The following is a 21,360-nucleotide window of genomic DNA, read 5'->3' as shown; positions in this document are numbered from 1 at the left end:
AAAACCCTCATAACACTAGCTTGTTATTCTTCTTTTAGCCTTTGCTTGTCCCCCTCTATCGCTGTAGGAGTGCACACAGTGATGCTTCAGCAGGAAACAGTACATGAAGTGACTGGTGTGGGTTTCATTGTTAAGCTAGCTTCTGCTTGCTTGTTGCCAAGAAATCTAGAGTGAATGTGAATACGTAGGCGCAAATGTTGTCTGTTAAGCTAACCACCCACAGAACTGTTGATTTTTTCACTGATTTCACACACACACACACACACACACACACACACACACACACACACACACACACACACACACACACACACACACACACACACACACACACACACACACACACACACACTTGCACAAAAAAAAAAAAAAAAAGAAATCAGGATTTCTCACTGCTCCGAGCACTGATGGATACGCCCCTCTCATTACCATATATGCTTTTGGAAAACAAGGAACACGGTGAGAAGAACGGGAAACACTGCTTTAGGGAAAAACATGGAATATATAAATGATTAAATAAAAGAAAAAAAGATACTAAAGGAATGGGAAAACAAAATTAGCTTGTTAAATATATATACAAAATGTTGTTGTGGGGTAAAAAACGTTTTATCATTCAAATGTGGGTCAAAGAAAAAAAAGGGAAATCTTTTTTTCTCACTACATTTTAAATATTGAACAATATATATATTTTTAATTGAAGTCATGACTTGTCCCCCTTTTTTTCTTAGTATGTGTAGCTCCACAGAGAGCTCTTAGATTTTGTCACAGCTAATCCAAATACAGAAAATCAGGCTTTACTAAATAATTGCAAGAGACCGGCCTCTTGTGCACAAAATAACATCTCCCTTGGTTATCTATTATGTTTAATAATGCGCTGCATTCTTGAGGCTTGCATGCCCCATCTGTTAGAGCCCTGCAGACCCTCATCAAAATATCACAATGTTTTAAAAAATCACAATCTCATGGTTATCACCAGCTGGGACCTAAACAGGCGGATAATTCATTTCTGTACCCAATTATCTGATTAGGCATAATATTTTCTTCTCTGACTCTATTCGCTGCATTTTATAGAATCAGACCCCCCAAAATGTGTTATTTTCTCTCACTGGCACATGGTTATTTTCTTCTTGTTTGTTTTCTTGCGCTGGGAATTAGAGGGAGCAGCAGGACCTTCCACAACATATTGCCCCAGACAGGCGGGTTATGTTTTCCTAACCTTTTGTATTTGTAAGCACCATACAGAGTGACAAAATTCAGTCCTCAGCTGTAGAAACCCACAGTTAGTGATCCACAAAACTAAGTCAGAACAACAGCGCCGCGGTTTCCTAGTTTTACACCACTGCCCAGTTTGACTCTTTGTAGAATGACCTATCAGTACTAATTTAATTTTAGATAATAAAATGAGCATCAGGCTGTTTCAGCAGTTTTACAGTTGACAGCAAGACTAAACAGACACCTATTATAGAAATTATTTTGCTGTGAAGGCGACATGTGGTGACAACACGGAGTAATGCAGATTTTTACATAAGCTCTGCACTCATAGCGGTCAAACAGACCACCACAGTGGTGTTAACAGGAGAACCTGACACTAATATCAGTCAATTGGACAGTGTTTTGTGTTACACCGTCATGTTCCTGCTTCTTGTGGCCAAAGTGAACTTCTCGACTTGCTAAACAATCACAAGTGGCGTTGTGCACATCGCTGTAGAATGTCCCTTCACAGTTTACAGTGCTGACAGTTGTGTTTCTAAGTGCCCAAATGTTTATCCAAACACAGAATGATGGGGGCGACAAACTAGAGGCTGTGAACTGACAAATAAGTTATGTCATTACCAGCATGACGCATAACACAGCAGCAGGACAGCGAAGTGTGATTTATACAGCAGTGAGACATTTGAAAACATAAGCAGGGTGAGGATGGTGGCGCCCGAAACATGAGTGTCAAAAGATATTTCAATCACAATTATTAAGTTTCGTTAGCGCGGTAAAAACTTCAAGCTCCTGTTTAGCCTGGTTTGCGATAATGCTGACTAAAAAAAATGAAAATATATTACTATTATCAAACTAAAACAGTATTTTAAAGCATAACAAAAAATAAATTAAAATAAACCGGGTTTTTTGGTTTGTTTGTTTTTTATTTTTTGCCAAAAAGTCTGAGTTAGCTGTAGTCAGGATTTACCATAAATCAGTTAAAATCCCCACAGTGTCTAAATTTTCAGAAAAAAATTAAGCATTTTAATTTTTGTCCTGTCATGGTAACATACATGACACTAGAATGTTCAAAAAATTTTAACTAGAAATTCAAATTCAAAATTTGGTTCAGTTTTTTTAAAATATGTATTATACGTATAAAGTAATTGTAAAATATTTTAACATATCATAATATTGATGATAAAATTAATAATAATATTGACCGTAATAATAATAATAATAATAATAATAATAATAATAATAATAATAATAATAATAATAATAATAATTATTATTATTATTATTATTATTATTAGTTTCCAAAATGATCTGACATTTAAGTATAAATATACATGAGAAAAAAGCAGGAAGCTTAACCTCAAAAGAAGTCAAAAAACAAAATGATCAAAAAAATGAGATCCCAACACCACAATTTCACACAGAAAATACAAAAAACACCTTGAGGACCCCACAGCTGAAGAACCAAATCAACAATAAAAACCAAAGTGACACTGGAATCAAGCAACTTAAACTGAGAAAACACTGAGAGAAGATCGATAGCTTCTAACTGACAGAATGTCATGAACTGAGACACTTTCATTGTTCAACACAACTCAACAGCAGCGCCAAGTATAACCTCAAAAATAAACATTAAATCGATTTAACGCGTCTTAAAAAAAATGAACAAAACCTGAGCATTTTGATCTTCAAGGGAGGATTTATCAGAGGGTTGTTGCATTGGATTGCATCATCTGGCCTTATAACATAAATGTATTTTCAGACTAATGTACACAATGATGATGCAACTACAAAAAATACATTTTTGAGTTTTGGATGAGTACTTGTTTATTTTCAACTTATTATTTTTTCCCCTTGCATTTTTTATTATTTTAATCAACTATACACATTATGTCACTGGGCTTTTTAACATTTTTGAAGAAACCCATTTTTTTGTTTTGTTTTGTTTTGTTTTTCCTCAACTGCTATCAATATCATAGTTTTATGATTTTGGATTGTATAACAGTGGCAGCCTCAGTAGATGTTCAACTCTACTAATGTTCAAAGAAAAAGGAGGAATGAGACAAAGAAAAAATGTCACAGGCGCAAAAAAATAAAGATTATTTTATCTATTCCTGGCAGGCAAGATTTATAAAATGAATGTTCACAAAGAAGCAAGCACAAAGAAAAAAAAGAAACACTGCTCTCATCAAGCAAAGGTTAACCTTCATCTGTGGCTAAAAGAGGTTACAGCAGAAACATTCACCGTTCTTAATTACTCAGGCACAGAGAATTAGATAGAGTTGGGAAATTATGACTTAAAAAACGTGACATTGAGGGTGAAAAAAAAGTTTGACATTGTTTTGGCTCGCCTGTCAGTTTGGTTTAGGTGTGATCTGCGCTCTGTGTCTAACTTTGAACACAAGCAGGGAAGCAGCTTGTAACCTTGAGTGACAGGGAGCAGTCTCACTGCAGCCCAATTGAAGGGAGCGAAAAACAACTCAGACCTGTCTTATAAAAGCTTTCCTAAATTTAGTTGTAGCAGTCAACCTTCACTCTGTAATCAATCCAATAAAGTCAAGCCGATGCTATCCTCTGACCACCACCTGCACGGTTACTTCGTCTTGGCACAGCTTCTACATTTGATTCCAGCGAGAAAAAGACTTCACTTGCTTTGCCAACCTTTCTTTTTCTGTCACTTAACAGCCACATGGCAACTGGAAAGAAACAGTGACAGCATCAGTAGCAGCAGTGGCCATAACTCTAAAACACAAATTATTGCTTAACACTGCACCCACTATTTATTGAGTTATATATTTTACACTCCTGCAGCACTGTTAAATTGAATCAGCATGGCTTTATACTTCTGACCATGCAGAGGAATGAACTTTTTTTTTTTTAATTTTCCCTCTTGAGGAGAAAAAGCACTCTCTCTTTGTACTAGGTTTCTCTGCATTGTTGCCAATGAATGGGATTTCCATGGAGTCCAAGGTTCCTTGTATGGATTCTTTGGCGTTAGGCCAACCCCAGAAGGACAGGAGTTGGAAAAATGAAAGAAATGCATACACGTCAGCACCTTCAGTTTGAGATACAAAAGAGCAAAGGTGTTTTCATGTGTTTTATTATTACTATGTTACTGTTATTATGCTACTTATTGCACAAACAGTCTGTGTAGCTGCTGTAAAGAGTTCATTAAAAGACATCAGCTTTCCTAGTTTATATCTAACACCATATGAAAAAAAGGCTTGTATTTAAATATTTGTTTATTTCACTCAGAATTCTCCTTCATCACAGACTCCATACATTATTTAGATAGATTTTCAATATATAACGAGATGTATAGAGGATCAGCATTGAATTCATCGCCTTCTTGTCTGATATGAAAAATTCAGTTTCTACTATCCTATAGATTTGTCCATGACCGTGCCCTACTCTATCTCTTCAGCAAATCCCTATTTAGCTTTCATTAAAACCTGTATAGCAGACATCTGTGCTGTTTCATGGCACACTTTATCTGATGCTCCTGACTTACCATAACTCTGGCTTAACAGTCATTGTCAAAACATTTGTTAGATTTAATAAAAAGCAGCAGAATATGTATGTTATTTATTTCCTTTAATGCCGATTTTATATGTACTGGAAACCCATTAAAGAATCTGTCTTTTCCATTTTGTATTTTTGCGTCTGATTTTCTTAACTATGTGCAGAAGAGATGCTATTTTGCAAATCCAGCAACAGGATGCAGAAGTAAAGATGCAGCTTTGCAGGAGATTCTCTATCTTCCACTTGTATTATAGGTGAATTAGCTCCGCCACAGGCTTCTTTCCCTCCATATGGAAATGACCCATGTAGTGTAATTTAGGGAACATGCAGAGGATGGCATAAATGCTCCTCCTCCTCTCATAATCCCTCCTGCTGAAGATTTCCGGCACAGACTGAGCAAACTGTCTCAATCATACACGGCCGATGAGGTTTCTATTCAGAGCTGCTGTGGCTGTGTTGTCCATTGTTTTATGGAGGTTTACTTTAATCTACTGAAGAGGACATTTTTGCTGGTCCACTGCAATAAGTCTGGCTTAGTAAACTTTTATTTCTGGTACCAGTGAATTCAGGGCTCACAAGTCTCCTCATGAGATGTATTACCTCTTTTATTAACTTCAATTTCACCTGTCTGTCATCATTCTAAAAGCAGGCAGTTTTGATTTAAAGGAAGAAAAGCAGTGAATAGAGGGAACAGATATGACACTAAGCGTAGCTCATTATTGTGTGGCTCTCTATTCAGCAGGAGATAAATCCAGCAGGGTGGGTGCTCAGGCTAATAACTATTTCAAGTCCCAATAAAGCCCAAACATCTGATATGACTTAGGGAGGCTGATAGAGGCTTGGCGAGGGAGCTCGTACAAAATGTTGGAGCAGTTTTTGTGGGAGCCATCCTGCTAAATCCCTGCAGACATTCATAATCACCTTCCCTCATTTTATTTATTTATGTCTTATTAATGTTTGCGGATGGCACAAATGCCAAATCTTTCACTCGGCAGGCAGTGATTTACTGAATGTAAATATGGCGAAGGGAGCGCTGTTCACGGCTCTGCCAACATCTTCATCAATCATAGCGTTTATTACCTGAATTCGATAATAGCGTAAATGTGGGAATGGTTTTTCTTTTTGGCATTTTTCCACCACATTTGGCTATTCATCCAGCTGCTTTAAAGCAAATAAACACATGTTCCCCTCAGTTTACTAATTACTGCAATTGCAAAATTTGGACTGGGTTAACCCTGAGTATAGAGGTTTTTTTTTTTTGTCTTGTTGGAAAGTACTCCAAACACTAGATTGCAACTAAATCCTTTGCACATGTTGAGCAAAACAGGCCAATGATTTACAACCACACCAGGACGTCTTCAACAACAGGCTTTGTTAGATCATTTTTCACACTTACGGAATATCCTGGTTAATAAATTAACTTTCATATTTTCCCAGGGTGCTCTTGAAGCCCATGTGGTGCCTCGCTGTTTGGCCACATTTGGTTAGAATTTAAAAGACTTTCAAGAAATTGAGGGTTTTTTTTTCTTTTTTGGAGACAAAGGGATAAAAAATGTCTGTTTCACAACAAAATAGAGGATTCAGGAAAAGATTAACGAACACATCAGTCCTCGTCAGTAATGTTAGATCACCTTCACCTCTTTAAGCGTTAAACTCAGGAAAGATAAACTGTCAAATGTGCCAAAAACCCAAACCTCCACCAGCCAATCCAGACGCTCCTCCTTTGTCTTTGGCATGCCTCTGAATCTGTTGTAAACAGGCCCTCATTTGAGCCACAGGTACTCTGCAACAGGGCACACTTGTCTCAGTGGGAGGCGGCACACACACATTAGCAGCCCTAATCCTCTTATTTCCTTTCTCCTTTTAAAAATTTGTCTTTCCTCTCGACCTCATCAGAGGAGGTAGTATTTCTATACAACATGCCGTCTGGCAGCTGCTGCAAGCTCTCACTTCATTTTGCGGGGGCTCAGTGAACCTCAAGGTCCAGAGAAACACAAATAACACATGCTCCTGAAAATATAGAATATCCTTTTCCATGTGTCTGTACTATAGGCTGACTCACCCACGAAAAAAAAAAAAATCTGGCAGAGGGAGAATGCTTTGAAGGTTTTAGTCATACCCAAATGTGCTGGTTTTCTTCTCATGCGCCTCTTCAAGGTTTTCCTACCCTGTGCGTCTGGATCGTAGATGCTCGGAGAGGATCTGCTACAAAGAGAATTGCAGATCAACTTGACAGAAGATGAATACACCCAAGCACAAAGAGACTTAACAACGTTGCCTGCACCTCAACACAAGTAGGAAGCACATCCCATTTAGCATCCGACGTGCAGAGGAGAAATCAAACGCAACAGCTGTTTACAAATTACCCTTTTGTATTTCCTGACATTATCTCTAAAAAACAGTAATATGCTTTTGAGTAATTAGAACACATCTACATTAGGAAAAAATAGCTATGAGGGACAATATTAGCTCCATCAGCCGTCAAAATGAACGGCTTCTTCAGACAGAGAATGAGAGGCACATGGCTGAGGTTTGCAGTACAAAGCAGAGCAGATGAGCTTTGCAGAATTAAGACTGAGGGTGCTGCTGTGATTGTCCTTGCCAGGCATGATGGTTTGAGTATCTCATAAGCAGAAACCCCTCCTGTGCTTTTCATGCAATGGACAACCCGCCAGCTAGCAGTCAGAGGAAGCTCAGAGGGCAACAAAAGCAGCCTATTGATGGCTGAGATCGAGGGTGGCTAGCAGGAGTCGAGCAAGTGAATGGGTTGACCACGAACAAGCAAATACCAGCACAGAGCGGCATTCAAGGAGACATGATGATGGAGCTTAAAATGACTGTGTGATTGTGTTTTTCCTTCCCCAAACACAGCTGTGTCAGTTTCTGCAAATAAGATGACGCTCAAAAAGCTCCCCTAAAAAATCTATTTTTTGCCACTTCATGTTTGTTTACAGCGAAAGAACACAGCCTGGACAGCTCTCTCTCCTTCTTTGCTCTAACCATCCAGAAAAATACCTACAGTTAAAGCTCAAAACGGATTTTACTGTGCTCTGTCTTGTCAATATTTATAACATGTGAAAAAATGTGGGTTAACAACCAATATTGAGATGCTTTCTGATTTAATTAAAGGCTAAAGTACAGTAAATGAAAAGTAAATACGGCATTAAGCCTGAAATTATTCCATGACCATGTGTATGGACGTGATTAGACCATTAGCTCGGCGCGGCTGTAACGCTCTCCAATCAGGTGCAGGCAGTGGTAACACTGAGCAGATGTTCCTGTTAGTTCAAACCCCACATGTGCAGAGTCTTTGTGAATGAAAACGTGCAATCCAGCAGCCAGAAAGCAGGTACGATGATTAATGAGGGTTATGATTTATTTTCTCACCCTTACACATTTTGTGTTACAGTCAGTGGAATTAGCGAAGTTAGCGCAGCGTGTTTAGACAACAGAGGGGGGAAACGAGGGGATTAAAGACAGTCGATACACACATGATCAGGTTTTTCTTTTGTTGAAGGGACATGGAGGGAATTATGTATGAATAAATAAAGAAAAACTAATCTAGAGGGATTATGAGCAACATGTGCACAACAAATATACCACTGGAATCCTCTACACAACTAATATTCTTCAGAAAAAAAAAAAAAACTTCAGCTTTTTACATTTCCAGCCTCTTATTACTAAGGGTAATAATGTCCTTTTTACTCTGCAACATTCATTCCACAGCTCTGAATATGTTAACACATGCTGACATATTTTGAATTTAAAGTAGTAAATAAATGCATTATGTATTATGTGTTTTTTTATAATATATTCAATGTATGCCCTATTTTAAGCAGTTAATGAGAAGATGTGTCATTGTGATGGTGCTTATTGATTAAATGCAGTAATAATTGAAATGCAGTGTTCTTAGTTATGTTAATTTTAGTAGAGATGTTATTCATTAGGATTTTTTTATGTTTATTTTTGGTACGTGAGCCTTACATTCACTCTAAAACACACTCAATTTCTAAGTAAATCTTAAAAGGAAGGGCTTTGACTATTATTTTGACACTTTTTTTCCTAACTTTTTCTTTTTAAGTATGAAACAGTCATTTTTACTTTGATTGCCTGACTCTCTTACACAACCAAGTCCAGAAGGATGCAGCTACACACACAAACACGCTCACACAAACACACTCAATCCAGTTTATGTAACTGCCAATACAACTTACAAATTACAGTGTGTGGGATAGGATGTCACATTTCACTCCCTGTCTTTGAGGGATAAAAAAAGAAGAAAAAAATCACTCTCTCTGTATTTGCCTTGGAGATGTTCTTTTCTAAACCTCTCAGTGTGAAACAGACAGGACAGATGTAAGCTGTCAATAGCAGATTTTGAGAAGACTCTAGAAAGAGGTCTTAAATAAGCTAGGAGAAGCTGGCAGACGTTTGAAAAGTGATGCAACTGCGAGATGTCGAGCAATAGTTAAAACTGGAGCAAGTCACAAACTCTGAACTCGGGTATCTGATAACAGAAACCATAGGAAACACATCTCTGCATTTCAGAGCTCAAAACCCATCAGCCCCTGTTGGAGATGAGCTGCAGTAGAGGGAGAGTGGACTGCTGCAAGCTGGATGTACTTAATAAAATAGCCGCTGTGAGAGGGAAATCTAGGCCAGAGCAGTGTTTCTGTTGACAACAATTTACCCCCACTATGCACTGCGAGGGGCTCCTTGGAAGAGCAGGAACGATATATCCTGTTCCACCTTATTAAAACAGTTGTGGAAAATTAGCATTGTTGTTGTCTTCTCTGAGCATCAGAGTGTAGCAATGCTGTCGTCAATAAAATCAATTCCTTCTCTGTCATGCTTTAATTCCACACGTAGACTTGTAATGAAATCTGTAATGAATTATTCCCTTTAGAAGCTTCACGTACACACTCTTACCCCCATTTTCTGCTTTTTTTTGGTTCCCTCTTCTTGTGCCTTTTTGTCGTCTATCCACTCTACGCTGTGCTGCAACTCTCTTAACTTGAGACCATCCCTAAAAACCAACCCCAAGAATGTGGACTTGATTTGTCTCTTTTTTTTCCTTGCTCCTCAGGAAATAACACAAAAACGGAACAAGGAGCTACCTAGTGAACTGAGGACATTACCAGGAAAATGAAGGGGCTATTTCACAGACATGGATTAAACTAATCCCAGTCTAATACAGTGAAAAAGAGAACTTTGGCTGTCTGTCTGTGAAACCAATCCCTAAATCTCATTGAATTTAACATGTCTGATGTTTCTGCTTTCTTCTCAGTGGGATCGCTGAAACTGCTTTATTAAAATCCCTCATGTTGATTTTGAATGATATTTACAAGTGGTCTGAGGAGCAGTGGATTCATGATAAACAGTAAACTCATGCTGCTTGAATTAAGTGAGCATTCAGCTTGAACTTTCCACAAAATTCAATCAAAGGACGCCTCTGCCCCTGTCTGTTTTCCCCCTCTCTCACTCCTTTCATTAGCTTAATGTATTAATCTATTCCCTTTTATCCATTTTAGATTATATCAGACCTTTTCTGTTCCACTGCAGTAGCGGCCTCTACAGATAAGTGTCGCCACCATGTGATTTCTGACAGGAGACAGAGAATGAATCAGTAAATCATGATGTTTCTGTCTGATATTTTACTTTCAAGGCTTTTAACAGACACTCCAGCTTGGAGGGAGTTACAATTTAGGCTGCAAATACTCATCAAACTGTCATCTCCCTCTCCCTGCCTTTGCTTTCACTCTGAAAACACTTCCAGGCAACCCACAATGGCGAATGTTACAATGTCATTAATAATTAATGATTACATGATCTCAAATGCATTTTAGCTTCCTAAACATGGACGACCGTGTATGTTTGTAGCTAATGTTGAGTCTGGCAGTGCGTAAAATATTTAAGCCTACAAGCCCATAGCAATTAAAAGACCTCTGCACAGGATACAACACAGTCAAATATCAGTGATGAGCGCTGTGCTGGATATGAAAGATGTTTGCATAGCTGCCATTACACTGAGCCCATGATTCTGAGCTCATCTGTCCTTGACTCAAGTGCTGCCTTCTTTACCGCATGTCTGGCTTTCTTTGATGTGAGAACATTGCCCCCTGCTGATTCCCCCGCTGAACACAATCAGAGAGCTCCACCAGTCAGGCTGACTGACACCAGACATGTGGGATGGGGTCACTCAAATGTTACAGCGCCATCACTCTTAGATTTGACAGCTTCCTCTCCTATTTGTGGGTGTTTGCTCTCCTCTCACGGCACAACTCTGGTGTGACTTCCATGTGAGTTTTATTTGCTGCAGCAAATGTGTCAAGTCCTGGATGTGCTGCTCATGTATAAGTGGGTTGAAGTGCTGCTGAGAAATTAAAATTTAGTTCGAGTTGTCTAAATAATGAATAAATATCCTCACAAATATTTGTTGCGTAAGAAAAAATTATTAATTGATGCACTGCAATCCATTCTGACCGCAGCCTGGAAGCCCCTAAAAGCTCAGCTTCAAAAACGGAAGATTTCTTCATAACATTCAATTTTAATGAGTAAATAAAAAAATAATCAAAGTTGAAGTTTGGAGGAGAAAACATACTCTAGAATACAAATTCAGCTAATTTACTCCATTAGGATTGCGTGGGTGATGGTTGGTCAGATTTGTTTGACAGGTGTCTAGCAACAAAAGCCAAAAACTTTTGAACTTTCATAGCATGTAGATAGAAAAGTTGCACAGCCTGAGTGCAGAATGACCTCAGAAGTTAACTTCTTGAATCCCTGCCTGATTCTGTCCTGCAGCCCTAAAAAGCAGGTCATAGTACTCTATCTCTTTCCAGCTTCCAACTCTATTCACTGTCCTATGTCTCAGTCTATCCATCCATTTTCTACTGCTTGTGCTGTTCAGGGTTGTGGGTGGCTGGAGCCTATCCCAGCTGTCTTTGGGTGAGAGGTGGACTGGTCGCCAGTCAATCACAGGGCCAACACACACAGACAGACAACCTTTCCTACGGGCAATTTAGAATCACCAATTAACCTGATGAGCATGTTTCTGGACCGTGGGAGGAAGCCAGAGGGAACCAACACATGCACAGGAAGAACATGGAGGCGTGCAAAGGTGTGGACCTCAGCTGAACTGGTGACCTCCTTGCTGTGAGGCAACAGCGCTAACCACTGCACTACCTTGCAGCCCATGAGCTACCAAAACTAAGAGAGCACAGTAGCTCATTCCATAGAGACTCTGTTTGGTAACTTGAGGGTTGCTGGTTCAAATCCCAGGCTTGGGCTGATGGTCTGGTAACTGGAGGTGTTAGCACTGCCCTGCCCTGAGAACTGTTGAGGTGCCCATGGAAAAGGTACCAAACCCCCAACTGCTCAATGTTGCACGTCACTTTGGTCAAACATGTTAGCGAACTAAAACTGTAAACATAAGATTGGCTGATTGCTGCACATGTGCAAGACACCTTTTTTCAGTTTAAAACTTTCCAACAAGTGCAAAACAAAAACATGAATTGATATTTTCTTTTACATAATTAATAACTGTACTGATGTGAAAATAATCTATCTGGAAAAGTAAGTAGTGTTGCATCATTGTGTTAGATCTGTATCAAGTAGACAGTTGCTTTTTTTTCAGTGGCAGATACATAACATGTAAAAGCACATTTTATTACAAGTCTAATAAATTAATCACTTTTTTCCCCAAGGACTGCTGACGTCATGACTTTGGTCCCCTAAAAAAGTCCTATTTAAATATCTAAGCAAATCAGAGGACCGCAACAGGACTTCTGACAAAACAACACAGAGAGAAACTTCTGATGCAAAATAAATTATATCAAAATGTTTGTGGGTTTCCATTACTTGACGTGAGAAGAGGATTAAAGGAATGCTTTGAGGGCCTTTAATAACACAAAAGAGAGAAAACAACAAGAGCTGGGGGAAAAAACGGTGTGCCTTTTTGTTTGCTTCCTCGTAAAGCAGCAGACAGCAGCTGTCTGAGATAAAAGTTCAGGAGTTCAGAAGCACTGCGACACAGATCTCAATACCATGGGGGAATTCCCATTTAATCTGTCAACCAGTGTATTTTTCAAGACGAAATTTCCATTTACAAGTTGAGTCATCTAGCAAAATGGTGGAATGACTCTAAATAAAGGGTAAAAAGGCCTGGTGAGAAAAATTGGTATTCCAGCAGCATCCCTGCTTCAACTGATGATAATCTGTATTCGCACAGTCTGCCATGTCAGATGAAAGCCTTCAATTAGCAGTCAAATCTATTCACTGTTTCCTATGATGCCACCATTATTTACATTCTCTGTTAGCACCGAGGCAGCTCCCTGCCCCACGGCTGCAGGAACCACTCCTGGTGAGAATATGAGAATCCCTACTGTGAACAAAGTGAGAAAACAAGTGTTTTGTAGTAATCAGAGTCATGGGCTTCTAATGCCCGGTGTTCCCTACCTCTCATAGCTGCAGATGTAAGGAGCCATAAGTTGAAGTATCATCCCCTCAGTCTTAACCTCGGAAGAAATGTAGAGACTCCAGAGAGGAGATGAAACACCTCTGATGCTTTGATTTGCAGCCTCATGCCAACGGGGGTCTGTGTAGGCCCTCAGCGTGATGCTTGTCCCCTCACCAGGTGTTCTGAGTGGAGACGAGACACTGATTGAATTTTGCTCTGCTACCTACATGACACTGCTGGATGCACAAATAATCCATTCAAAACAACAGAGTAGACACCTCATGATTTAAAGCACTTAAACAAAACAGAGAGCAAATTAGCTGGACTACGCTGTAACATATATTAGCTGTGTGTTAGTGTGGGTGGCATCATACCATTGTTGTAGACTGACAAGCATTGCCTTGAGAAATTCTTTTCTGAGGACAATAAAGCATCAGCAGTGGGCCTCATCACTTGCAATTCAATAAGCAATCTCATACTGAGATGCTGAGGAGCATCTCAGTCCCATTGTGTGCCTGTAAATTGGTCCAGTGTGAAGAGTTTCACTCAGCGTCATTATTGTTAGTATTGTGCTGTGGTAGTACGGGGGTCCAGGGACATAAAGGAACATATTTTCAAAGCCAGAAGCAGGCCAGTGGGAGTCCATTTTCAGTGAAAAAGAGCTAAAGGCCAGTCTGCAGCAACCCTGCTTCTGTGGAGTCCGTGTGTCTTGCTGGGCTCAGTCCAACAGCGCTCCAGGTCAGCTGGATTTCTGACAGACCCCTGCTGGAAGAAGCGAATTGAGACAAAGTATTAAATCCTGTTTCATAGAATGTAGTGTGTCCCTGAAAATAATGTGTTGACAAAGCACTGAGGGAGTACCTTAAGTTATAATAGAACAAAGCTTAAAATGTGCAAATCATGGATGCAACTATAAATCCATATCTATAAACTTAAGTACACAAAATGACTGAAACAGGAAAGTTTTAGGGATGTTTTCCTGATTACATGAAACTCAACACTCTTTTTCTCTTGACATAACAAGCAAACAAAACAATGTACATCAACAATCTAATCAATTTTGTGTCAGCCCTTATATAATTGCTTTTGATCAAACTCTGTAGACTTGTGGAATTCGTGTAATGTTTTTCAATGAAAATATATCAGACGAGAAAAGCACTCAGAGAGCGCAGACCTCCAACAAGCATATTGTGATTGTCACGCAACACTTTAGTCCTACTTTAGTGTTTACCTCCCTTTCAGCAGACTGTCTGCCACAATCCGGTGTTAGTTGGGCAGATTGGTACGGTAAATTGTTACCTGACAGTGTTGAAATTTATGATGACCCTGTACATATTTCATATTCCAGATCTTAGTATCAAGAATATTGCCAGGATCTGGATTGTACTTTTATGTCAGTGATTATTGTGACCTTGTCTTGTATTCTTTTGCAAAGCAATTCCACCATTTATCATGGAGTTATATACACATATGGGGAAACCAGCCCTATCTCACAATGATAAAGAATCCTTTAAAAAAAAGCCTGGATCCAGATGATGATCCCGATCACCTCCAAAATATAATCACTTCTTCCTTATCCCATTTTAAACATTTCCTGAAAATGTAATCAAGATCTGTTTGTTACTTTTTGAGTTAAATTGTTCACAGACACACTCTCCTAAAAACATAACCCCCTTGGCGGAGGTAATAATGGATGCCACAAGATCCCTTGCATTAACATTTTCGTTTTCTTCTGATTTGAAGAAAACCCTGAATATGACAGGAATTTCTTGAACAATAATGGAATAACTGAATCATTTAAAAATAAAATGAAATATCATACCCATGAGTTAAAACTTTAGAACCTACCAAGAAAAAAATAATTTTGAAAATGTAAATTAAACCTAGAAAAGGGGAGTATAGACACTGATGCCCTGCTTTAATGTGTATATCACTAGACCTTGATATTGTATTTGAAATGTTGAAACTGAAATAAAACATCCCCCTTTACTGTGATGAGCAACAAAAAAAGAAAAGAAATCCAAATAACTAGATTAAAAAACCTGAACACACCCCTGCCCAGTGTATCGACTGAAATGCAGTAAAATACTTTAAAAGTTATTCAGATTTTTAACTTACACTGGGTCGGATGCCTGGACTGGAACTAACACGCAACTTCAAAGAGAGTCTGTCCAGCACAGACAGGTTTAGCTTGATAGCGGAATACTTTGGCATTTCCCGCCTTGACGAAATGTTCAGGCGTACTCCTTGAGCCCTTGTCGTGGGTTCAGATTGATTTCTTAAGTTTTAGTTGATTTCCGATTTGCGTTCATCACTTATTGCCATCGTCGTTGTGCTGTGATTGCAGCGTTGTGAGAACTAGCTGGTTGAAGTGGGTGGTGCTGTGCGCTGTTTCGCTCCCTGACAGAACAGTGCACAGGAAGTTGTGGCTGCTCACTGTACCAATCGGCTGAGAGATTACTTGGACGCCTAGCTGAAACAATACGGGCAACAGGACATTTCGCTCTGTGTACAGTACAGTTTATTTCTAATTCCCAGAGCTATGTTTTATTCTTTACGTATATTTAAACATAATTTTAACTGTTACCACATTGAGCGACGGCTGGAAAGGTTACATTAAACCTCACTGCGACGATGTAATATCACAGTAACGACTGGGAATCCTTGTTAGCAACGGTTAGCAACTTGTCGGACGCTAGCTGAGGTAACATTAGCTAACATATGTGGGAACCGGCAGATAACAGCAAAGGAAGTTAAGGGGAACATTTACTTACATTAATAGCATTTGACTGGTAAGCTGTTGAATATTTGAGTTTGTCGATAAGTCCACCTGACGGCAAAGTCCGATGTATTTGTTTCAGTCGGCAATCTTGTTTGATTGAGATTCAAGCTAGCACGGAAGCATTACGGTAGCTTAGCTGCTTCGTAAACGTCAACATCCACCAAACTGGACAAAACTTTGGATTTAGTCGGGTACAAGTCGGGTTCGGCGGGTTCGCTGACCCCCCAAAAGAAAATGAAGAAGAGGAAGGAGCTGAATGCCCTAATCGGACTTGGGGACAGCAAGAGAAAGAAGACCAAAAAGGGGTCTGGTCACCGGCTTCTCCGAACCGAGCCGCCGGACTCAGAGTCCGACTCGAGCTCGGACGACGACGAGTTCAACAACCTGAGCAGCGGAGCTAACTTTGGAAAGTGAGTGACAAGTGTTATGAGCTGTAGTCACAAAGCAAAACGTACTGTACGTGAAATCTAATGGTTTATCTTTCATTTGTCTGCTCGGACTTTGTAAGTCATAAAACTACCTGATTTTAACAACCCCTCCTTAAGTTGTACAGATAATTGCCATTGTGAATCAACCAAATCAAATGTAACCACATTTTGTGTGTTTTTCATTTGATGAAGTTGCCAAAATCTTGAAACAGTGAATACTAATATCCAAGATATTTCTTCTCTCAAATTTTATGATTTTTTTAAAGAGTTGAATTATTGAGAAAGCATCAAGCTTCCTCGCCTTGCAGCAAACCATCTATATAAAACCCACTGTTTTATGTATAAATGTAAATGTAAATGCTGTTACATTGAGTCACTTTGGGTTTTTTTCTCTGTGGTTACATTATAGTAAGGCATAACATACCAAGCTCTCTCTAGAGATAGTCAGCAGTTAATTTCTGAATCTTGATTTTAGCCAGAGAAGAAATAATGCATGCTACAGAGCAGATATCATGAGTCTAACAGGATGATCACAGTACACAGCAGTCTATATGTTGAAGCGCCAAAATATGTAGGTTATATGAATTCCCATGACAGCACGCAGTCCTCTGAAAATATCTGCTTCATTAATAATGAAAGATCCTTTGCAGTTGTGAAGTCTAACATTACCTCTTTCTTATTCCCTTCACAGGAGAAGCTACACACAGTGCTGCAATGTGTGCTACCCCTTGTTTCTTTTCATCATACTGGCTGCCTGTGTTATGGCCTGTGCCGGACTCATATGGATGCAGATTGCTCTGAAAGAAGATTTAGATGCACTGAAAGAAAAGCTGCACAGCAGTAAGACACACTCTGTCACTCATACACTTACCTTACGATATTCATGAACAGCTCTCTGGAATTTGAACCTGTTATAAACCTGGACTGGTTATTCAGTCAGCCATTTCTTTGCCTCCAGCAAATCTATTGACACATCAACTTGTTTTTGTTACAGTGGAATCCAGCCAGAAAGTGTCATCAAGTGAAATACCAAAACTAAGTGAGGACCTAAAAAACAAGGAGAGAAAGCTTGACGACATAGAGACTGGGGACAAGGGGTTGAGCAAGCTCTGGTCTAACCTGACAGAAATGAACAGAAAGGTCAGTTTTTAACACTCAGAGGGCTTTAAGTCTGTTGCTGTCACACACCAATTAGATCTCATGATGCCAGAGAATCCAGTGAAGTATTCTTTGTGTTGCTACTGCTTAGTATACAGTACAGTGATTCATCTCTGCAATTGTAGACTTTATTTTATAAACGTTAGCATGACAGTACAAAGGAGGATAAGTTTTAATCTTATACAAGAGTAAAAATGAGGCACTTGTGTAACCTGCTGTAATAACAGTGTCATAAAGAGATGGTAAACCTGATCCTTGTTCAGTGTAAACTGAGAAAGCATGTTATTCTTTTAGTGTTGCTAACACAAGCAAAGGTAAATGTGTTGACCCTGGAGTAAATAGAACATGTAATTCCCTCTTTTACAATTTTAGATTGAAGTGTTTGTTTTGGTCTGCAATGTGAGGAAATAACTTTCATATTCTATTTTAGAGTTAAAGATTTCTTTTCAGGAGTTAAGAAGTAATGAATTAAAAGGAAATGACCCAAGGAAGTCAGCAACTCCTGCCCTTATATGTGTAATTTGTGTGATTTTTCCACTTGTAGATCATTTTGCTGGACTCTGCTGTGAACCATTTAAAGGCCAACTTGAAATCAGCTGCTGATTTAATCAGTCTTCCCAATACAGTGGAAGAGCTTCAAAAGGTAGGGGCAAAGCAAATTGAAAAAAAAAGGCGAATTTTCAGTTTACACCTATAAATGGGTCCCTTTTGCACTCATCTTTATAACTAACTGCTGAGTATGTTCCTTTTTTTAGAGTGTTGCTACAATTGGCAGCACACTGACAAGTGTGCAGCATGACGTGAAGACCATGCAGGCTGTGCTTGAAAATCAAAAGAAAGATGAAGACTCAAAGAAGACAATGGTAAACTTCAGCTGGTTGAATTTCTAGTAGTTTATTGTTCAGTCACTAAACAACTTTTCAAGTGCTTTGTCGGCATGTCATATGGCAAATCTTAATATGTTTTTCCCAATAGCTCCTAATGCACATTTCATCGTTAGCGTTGAAATCCTTTTTGTTGTCCTTGTTTTTATTTTTCATTTGTAGACCTGACTTTTTTTTCATGTGATCTATTTTTATCTTTTTTGTTTCTTACTTTATATAGCCTTACAAAGTTACTGTCAAATCTCAGAGATTAATAGAATAATTCCATATAACCACTCAGTGTCTCTGCTGCTGCTACTAGCCTTTACAGCAATGATAACAAAAGTTGCAGGCAATCAGAAGCAGAGCAGTCAACAACAATAACCTCAACAGACAACAGGATTTATTGTACGTCAACACACTGTCAAGTGTAGCAGCTGACAAATGTCACGGAGGAATCTGAAGCTGTGTTCCTTTGTAAATATGTAATGTAAACAGTGTAGGGCTACAGCCTCTAGGATTTCACATGAGCAAGGTACATGTTTTTTTCATGAGTAAAAGTAGGATTTCAGATTGTGTGATGGCTTGTCTTTTTTATCAGCTTCTGTAAGTTTAATCAAGTAACACATTCCTTTTTGGAGTGGTGCTTTTGGTTGATTTATCTTGCTTAGATTTGAGACAAATCCACTTTCATATGGCCAAGATGATTCTGTTGATGAAATGTCAGTTGATCTGCTTAACTGGCATGATTCCAAACCAGAAGCTGTGGTAAACTTAGGCTCTGCAAGATTAATTTGTTTTTGTGTTTGCCCACTCACGCACCAATGTTTTTGCAAACCTACATTGAAGGAGCTGTGGGGTGAGAAGGTCCTGTCATTTTCTTGGATCCATGCATTGGGTTGTCATTCATAATACATGAAACAAGTGCCAGTCTATTTTGGGAGCAGGATGCTTTAGCTTTCTGAGTAAAAGTAGGTCATATATCTGAGACAACAGCAGAATTTTTAAGCTAAGATAAGCACGCACTTAAACTTTTTACAACCATCTCTTCAAGTAATGACAATGAATTTCTAAAGTGTTGTATGAATACATGAATGTTTCGAGGTACACTATTTACGTCAGACTTAAAGTCATACTTCCTAAAGCACTTGACCTAATTACATGTACAAACATCTTGTCCTTTAAAATGTGACTGATTTCCTTTAATGTGTTTTTGTCCTGAAAACCGGATGCAAAAGCAGAGTGAAAATAAAGAAAATGATCTTTTTTTCCCTTCAAAGGAAATATCAGACCTTAACACTGCAGTGAGTGAGGCGAACAAGACGGAGGAGCTGCACCACATGCAGACTAATGAGCAGATCCACATCCTCCTCACTACGGTTGCAGATCTCCGCCAGAGAGTGTCGTCATTAGAGAACGGCTCAAAGCAGAGCGTACGTAATTTGAACTCTTGCACTTGATTTCTGAAGTTGTATCTTTACTGCATTGTGGTCAGCCACCATAGTCATTTTAGAACCATCATTACTTTTTACCAACAGTGTCAACACCTTGGTTTCTAGCTACAAAGTATTTGATCTGTTTTCTAAGTTCATGTGTTGGGGGGGACATACTTGTTACTCATAAAGTCATTGTCTCTCCTCATACCACCATACAACAGCACATATAACCCTAGCGGTACACTTCAAAAAACTGAAATCTTATCAAGTGGTTTTGTGTTATTTTCAGTAGAAAATATCTTTTTAGACTAAATATGAGCCACATTCACCTGACCAGACCAGAAAAATGTCTTGTTTCAAGTTATTTAAAGAGAAAAATTAGGTCAGAATTGCTTGTAACAAGTTCAAAAAAATCTGCCAACGGAACTTGGACAAAATTAACTTGTATCAAGACATAATTCTAGTTTCAAGCAAACTTTCGAGCAATCTTTCTTGTTCCACAGGCTGATTTTGTTTTACTTGTTACAAGCAGACATATTAGACATATTTCTGGACTAATAACTTGAATGTTGCTCATATCAAATATAATAAGACAATTTTTACTAAAAACAAGAAAAACCACTTGACAAGATTTCGTTTTTTGCAGTGTACAAGGATTTGAAGCTTTCCCTTTAAGGAAATGACTCTTTAATGCAACTTACATTTCATTTCAAATCTGCTTCACAGTCAGAGTATCATGAAGTAGCAGCTAATTTGGCGAGCAACAACAAAAGCCCAGAAACCCAAGAGGTAACCGAAGCTTCAACAACCAAAGCATCTCCTGGAAAAATACAAGGTAAAGTATTGGGAAAGGTGTTCTGGGTGAAATTTAAGTTGTCATTTAAGCCGTAAAATAAAGTTTTTTCTCTTACTTTACAGAGGTTTCCATGCCATTTACAGAGCCACAGACAAGCAGACAGCCACGCTTCTTAACTCCACATCGCTCTAGGAGAAATGCTGAGATGGCTTGCCCAGAGAAATTGCTCCTGTCAGGTGTCAGTTCTCTGAAAGGTGCGTGAAAAGATCCTACAGTTTAATATCCCCATGTTTATTTACGGAATTGCTTTTATTCATCCAAATTAAAACCATATTTATCCCCTCACAATAATTTATAGTTATAGATTATAAAGTCCTTAATTTTTTTTCCCACAGATTTAGAAGACATGTTCAAGCTGGCAGGCACTGGACGTGAGTCACCTGGACTGTCCTACCGTGAACTGAGAAAAATATTGGGGATATCAGCTCCCAGTGCCCACACCATGCAGTGTTTTGACAATGACGTGGACCATAAATACTCCCTAAAAGAGCTGAGAGCTGCCATAGGTTTGTGAGCACATTATCACTGACAGCAGTGAACAGTATTGAATACCCCGCGGTGTGTGGGCTTGGGGATCCCGACCCTTTTCTGTAATTGCTGCACTTTTGTGAACTGAATATTTATCATACTGATTGTGGAACAGTGGCGCTG

The 21,360-nt window shown here is 38.9% G+C and overlaps 2 protein-coding genes across 3 annotated transcripts in view; one reads left to right on the top strand and one right to left on the bottom strand.

Moving 5' to 3' along the window:
• Positions 1-15,536, bottom strand: part of adgrl2b.1 (adhesion G protein-coupled receptor L2b, tandem duplicate 1) — a 148,269-nt gene extending 132,733 nt beyond the window's left edge. Inside the window, exons 1-3 of one of the 2 annotated variants that reach the window (XM_074688028.1) lie at positions 15,305-15,536; positions 13,561-13,951; positions 13,186-13,368 (exon numbers count right to left, since the gene is read on the bottom strand). The gene's annotated coding sequence lies outside the window, so the exon portion shown is untranslated. The remainder of the gene's footprint in view (positions 1-13,185; positions 13,369-13,560; positions 13,952-15,304) is intronic. The other variant, XM_074688029.1, reaches the window with a different exon arrangement.
• Positions 15,537-15,616: 80 nt separating this feature from the next.
• Positions 15,617-21,223, top strand: efcab14 (EF-hand calcium binding domain 14). Its single transcript, XM_074688044.1, has 9 exons — positions 15,617-16,378; positions 17,088-17,236; positions 17,391-17,536; positions 18,099-18,197; positions 18,310-18,417; positions 19,698-19,850; positions 20,580-20,688; positions 20,772-20,903; positions 21,045-21,223. The coding sequence occupies exons 1-9, from the start codon at positions 16,203-16,205 to the stop codon at positions 21,221-21,223; spliced, it is 1,251 nt and encodes a 416-aa protein (XP_074544145.1). The 5' UTR covers positions 15,617-16,202.
• Positions 21,224-21,360: the final 137 nt, after the last annotated feature.

The sequence above is a fragment of the Halichoeres trimaculatus genome, unplaced genomic scaffold (genome assembly GCF_033239565.1).
Source record: "Halichoeres trimaculatus isolate MK-OKI-2021-1 unplaced genomic scaffold, fHalTri1.1 fHalTri1_scaffold_15, whole genome shotgun sequence".
Lineage (NCBI taxonomy): Eukaryota > Metazoa > Chordata > Actinopteri > Labriformes > Labridae > Halichoeres > Halichoeres trimaculatus.
The sequence above is the reverse complement of the archived record's forward strand: the minus strand, read 5'-3'. Positions and strand labels throughout refer to the sequence as shown.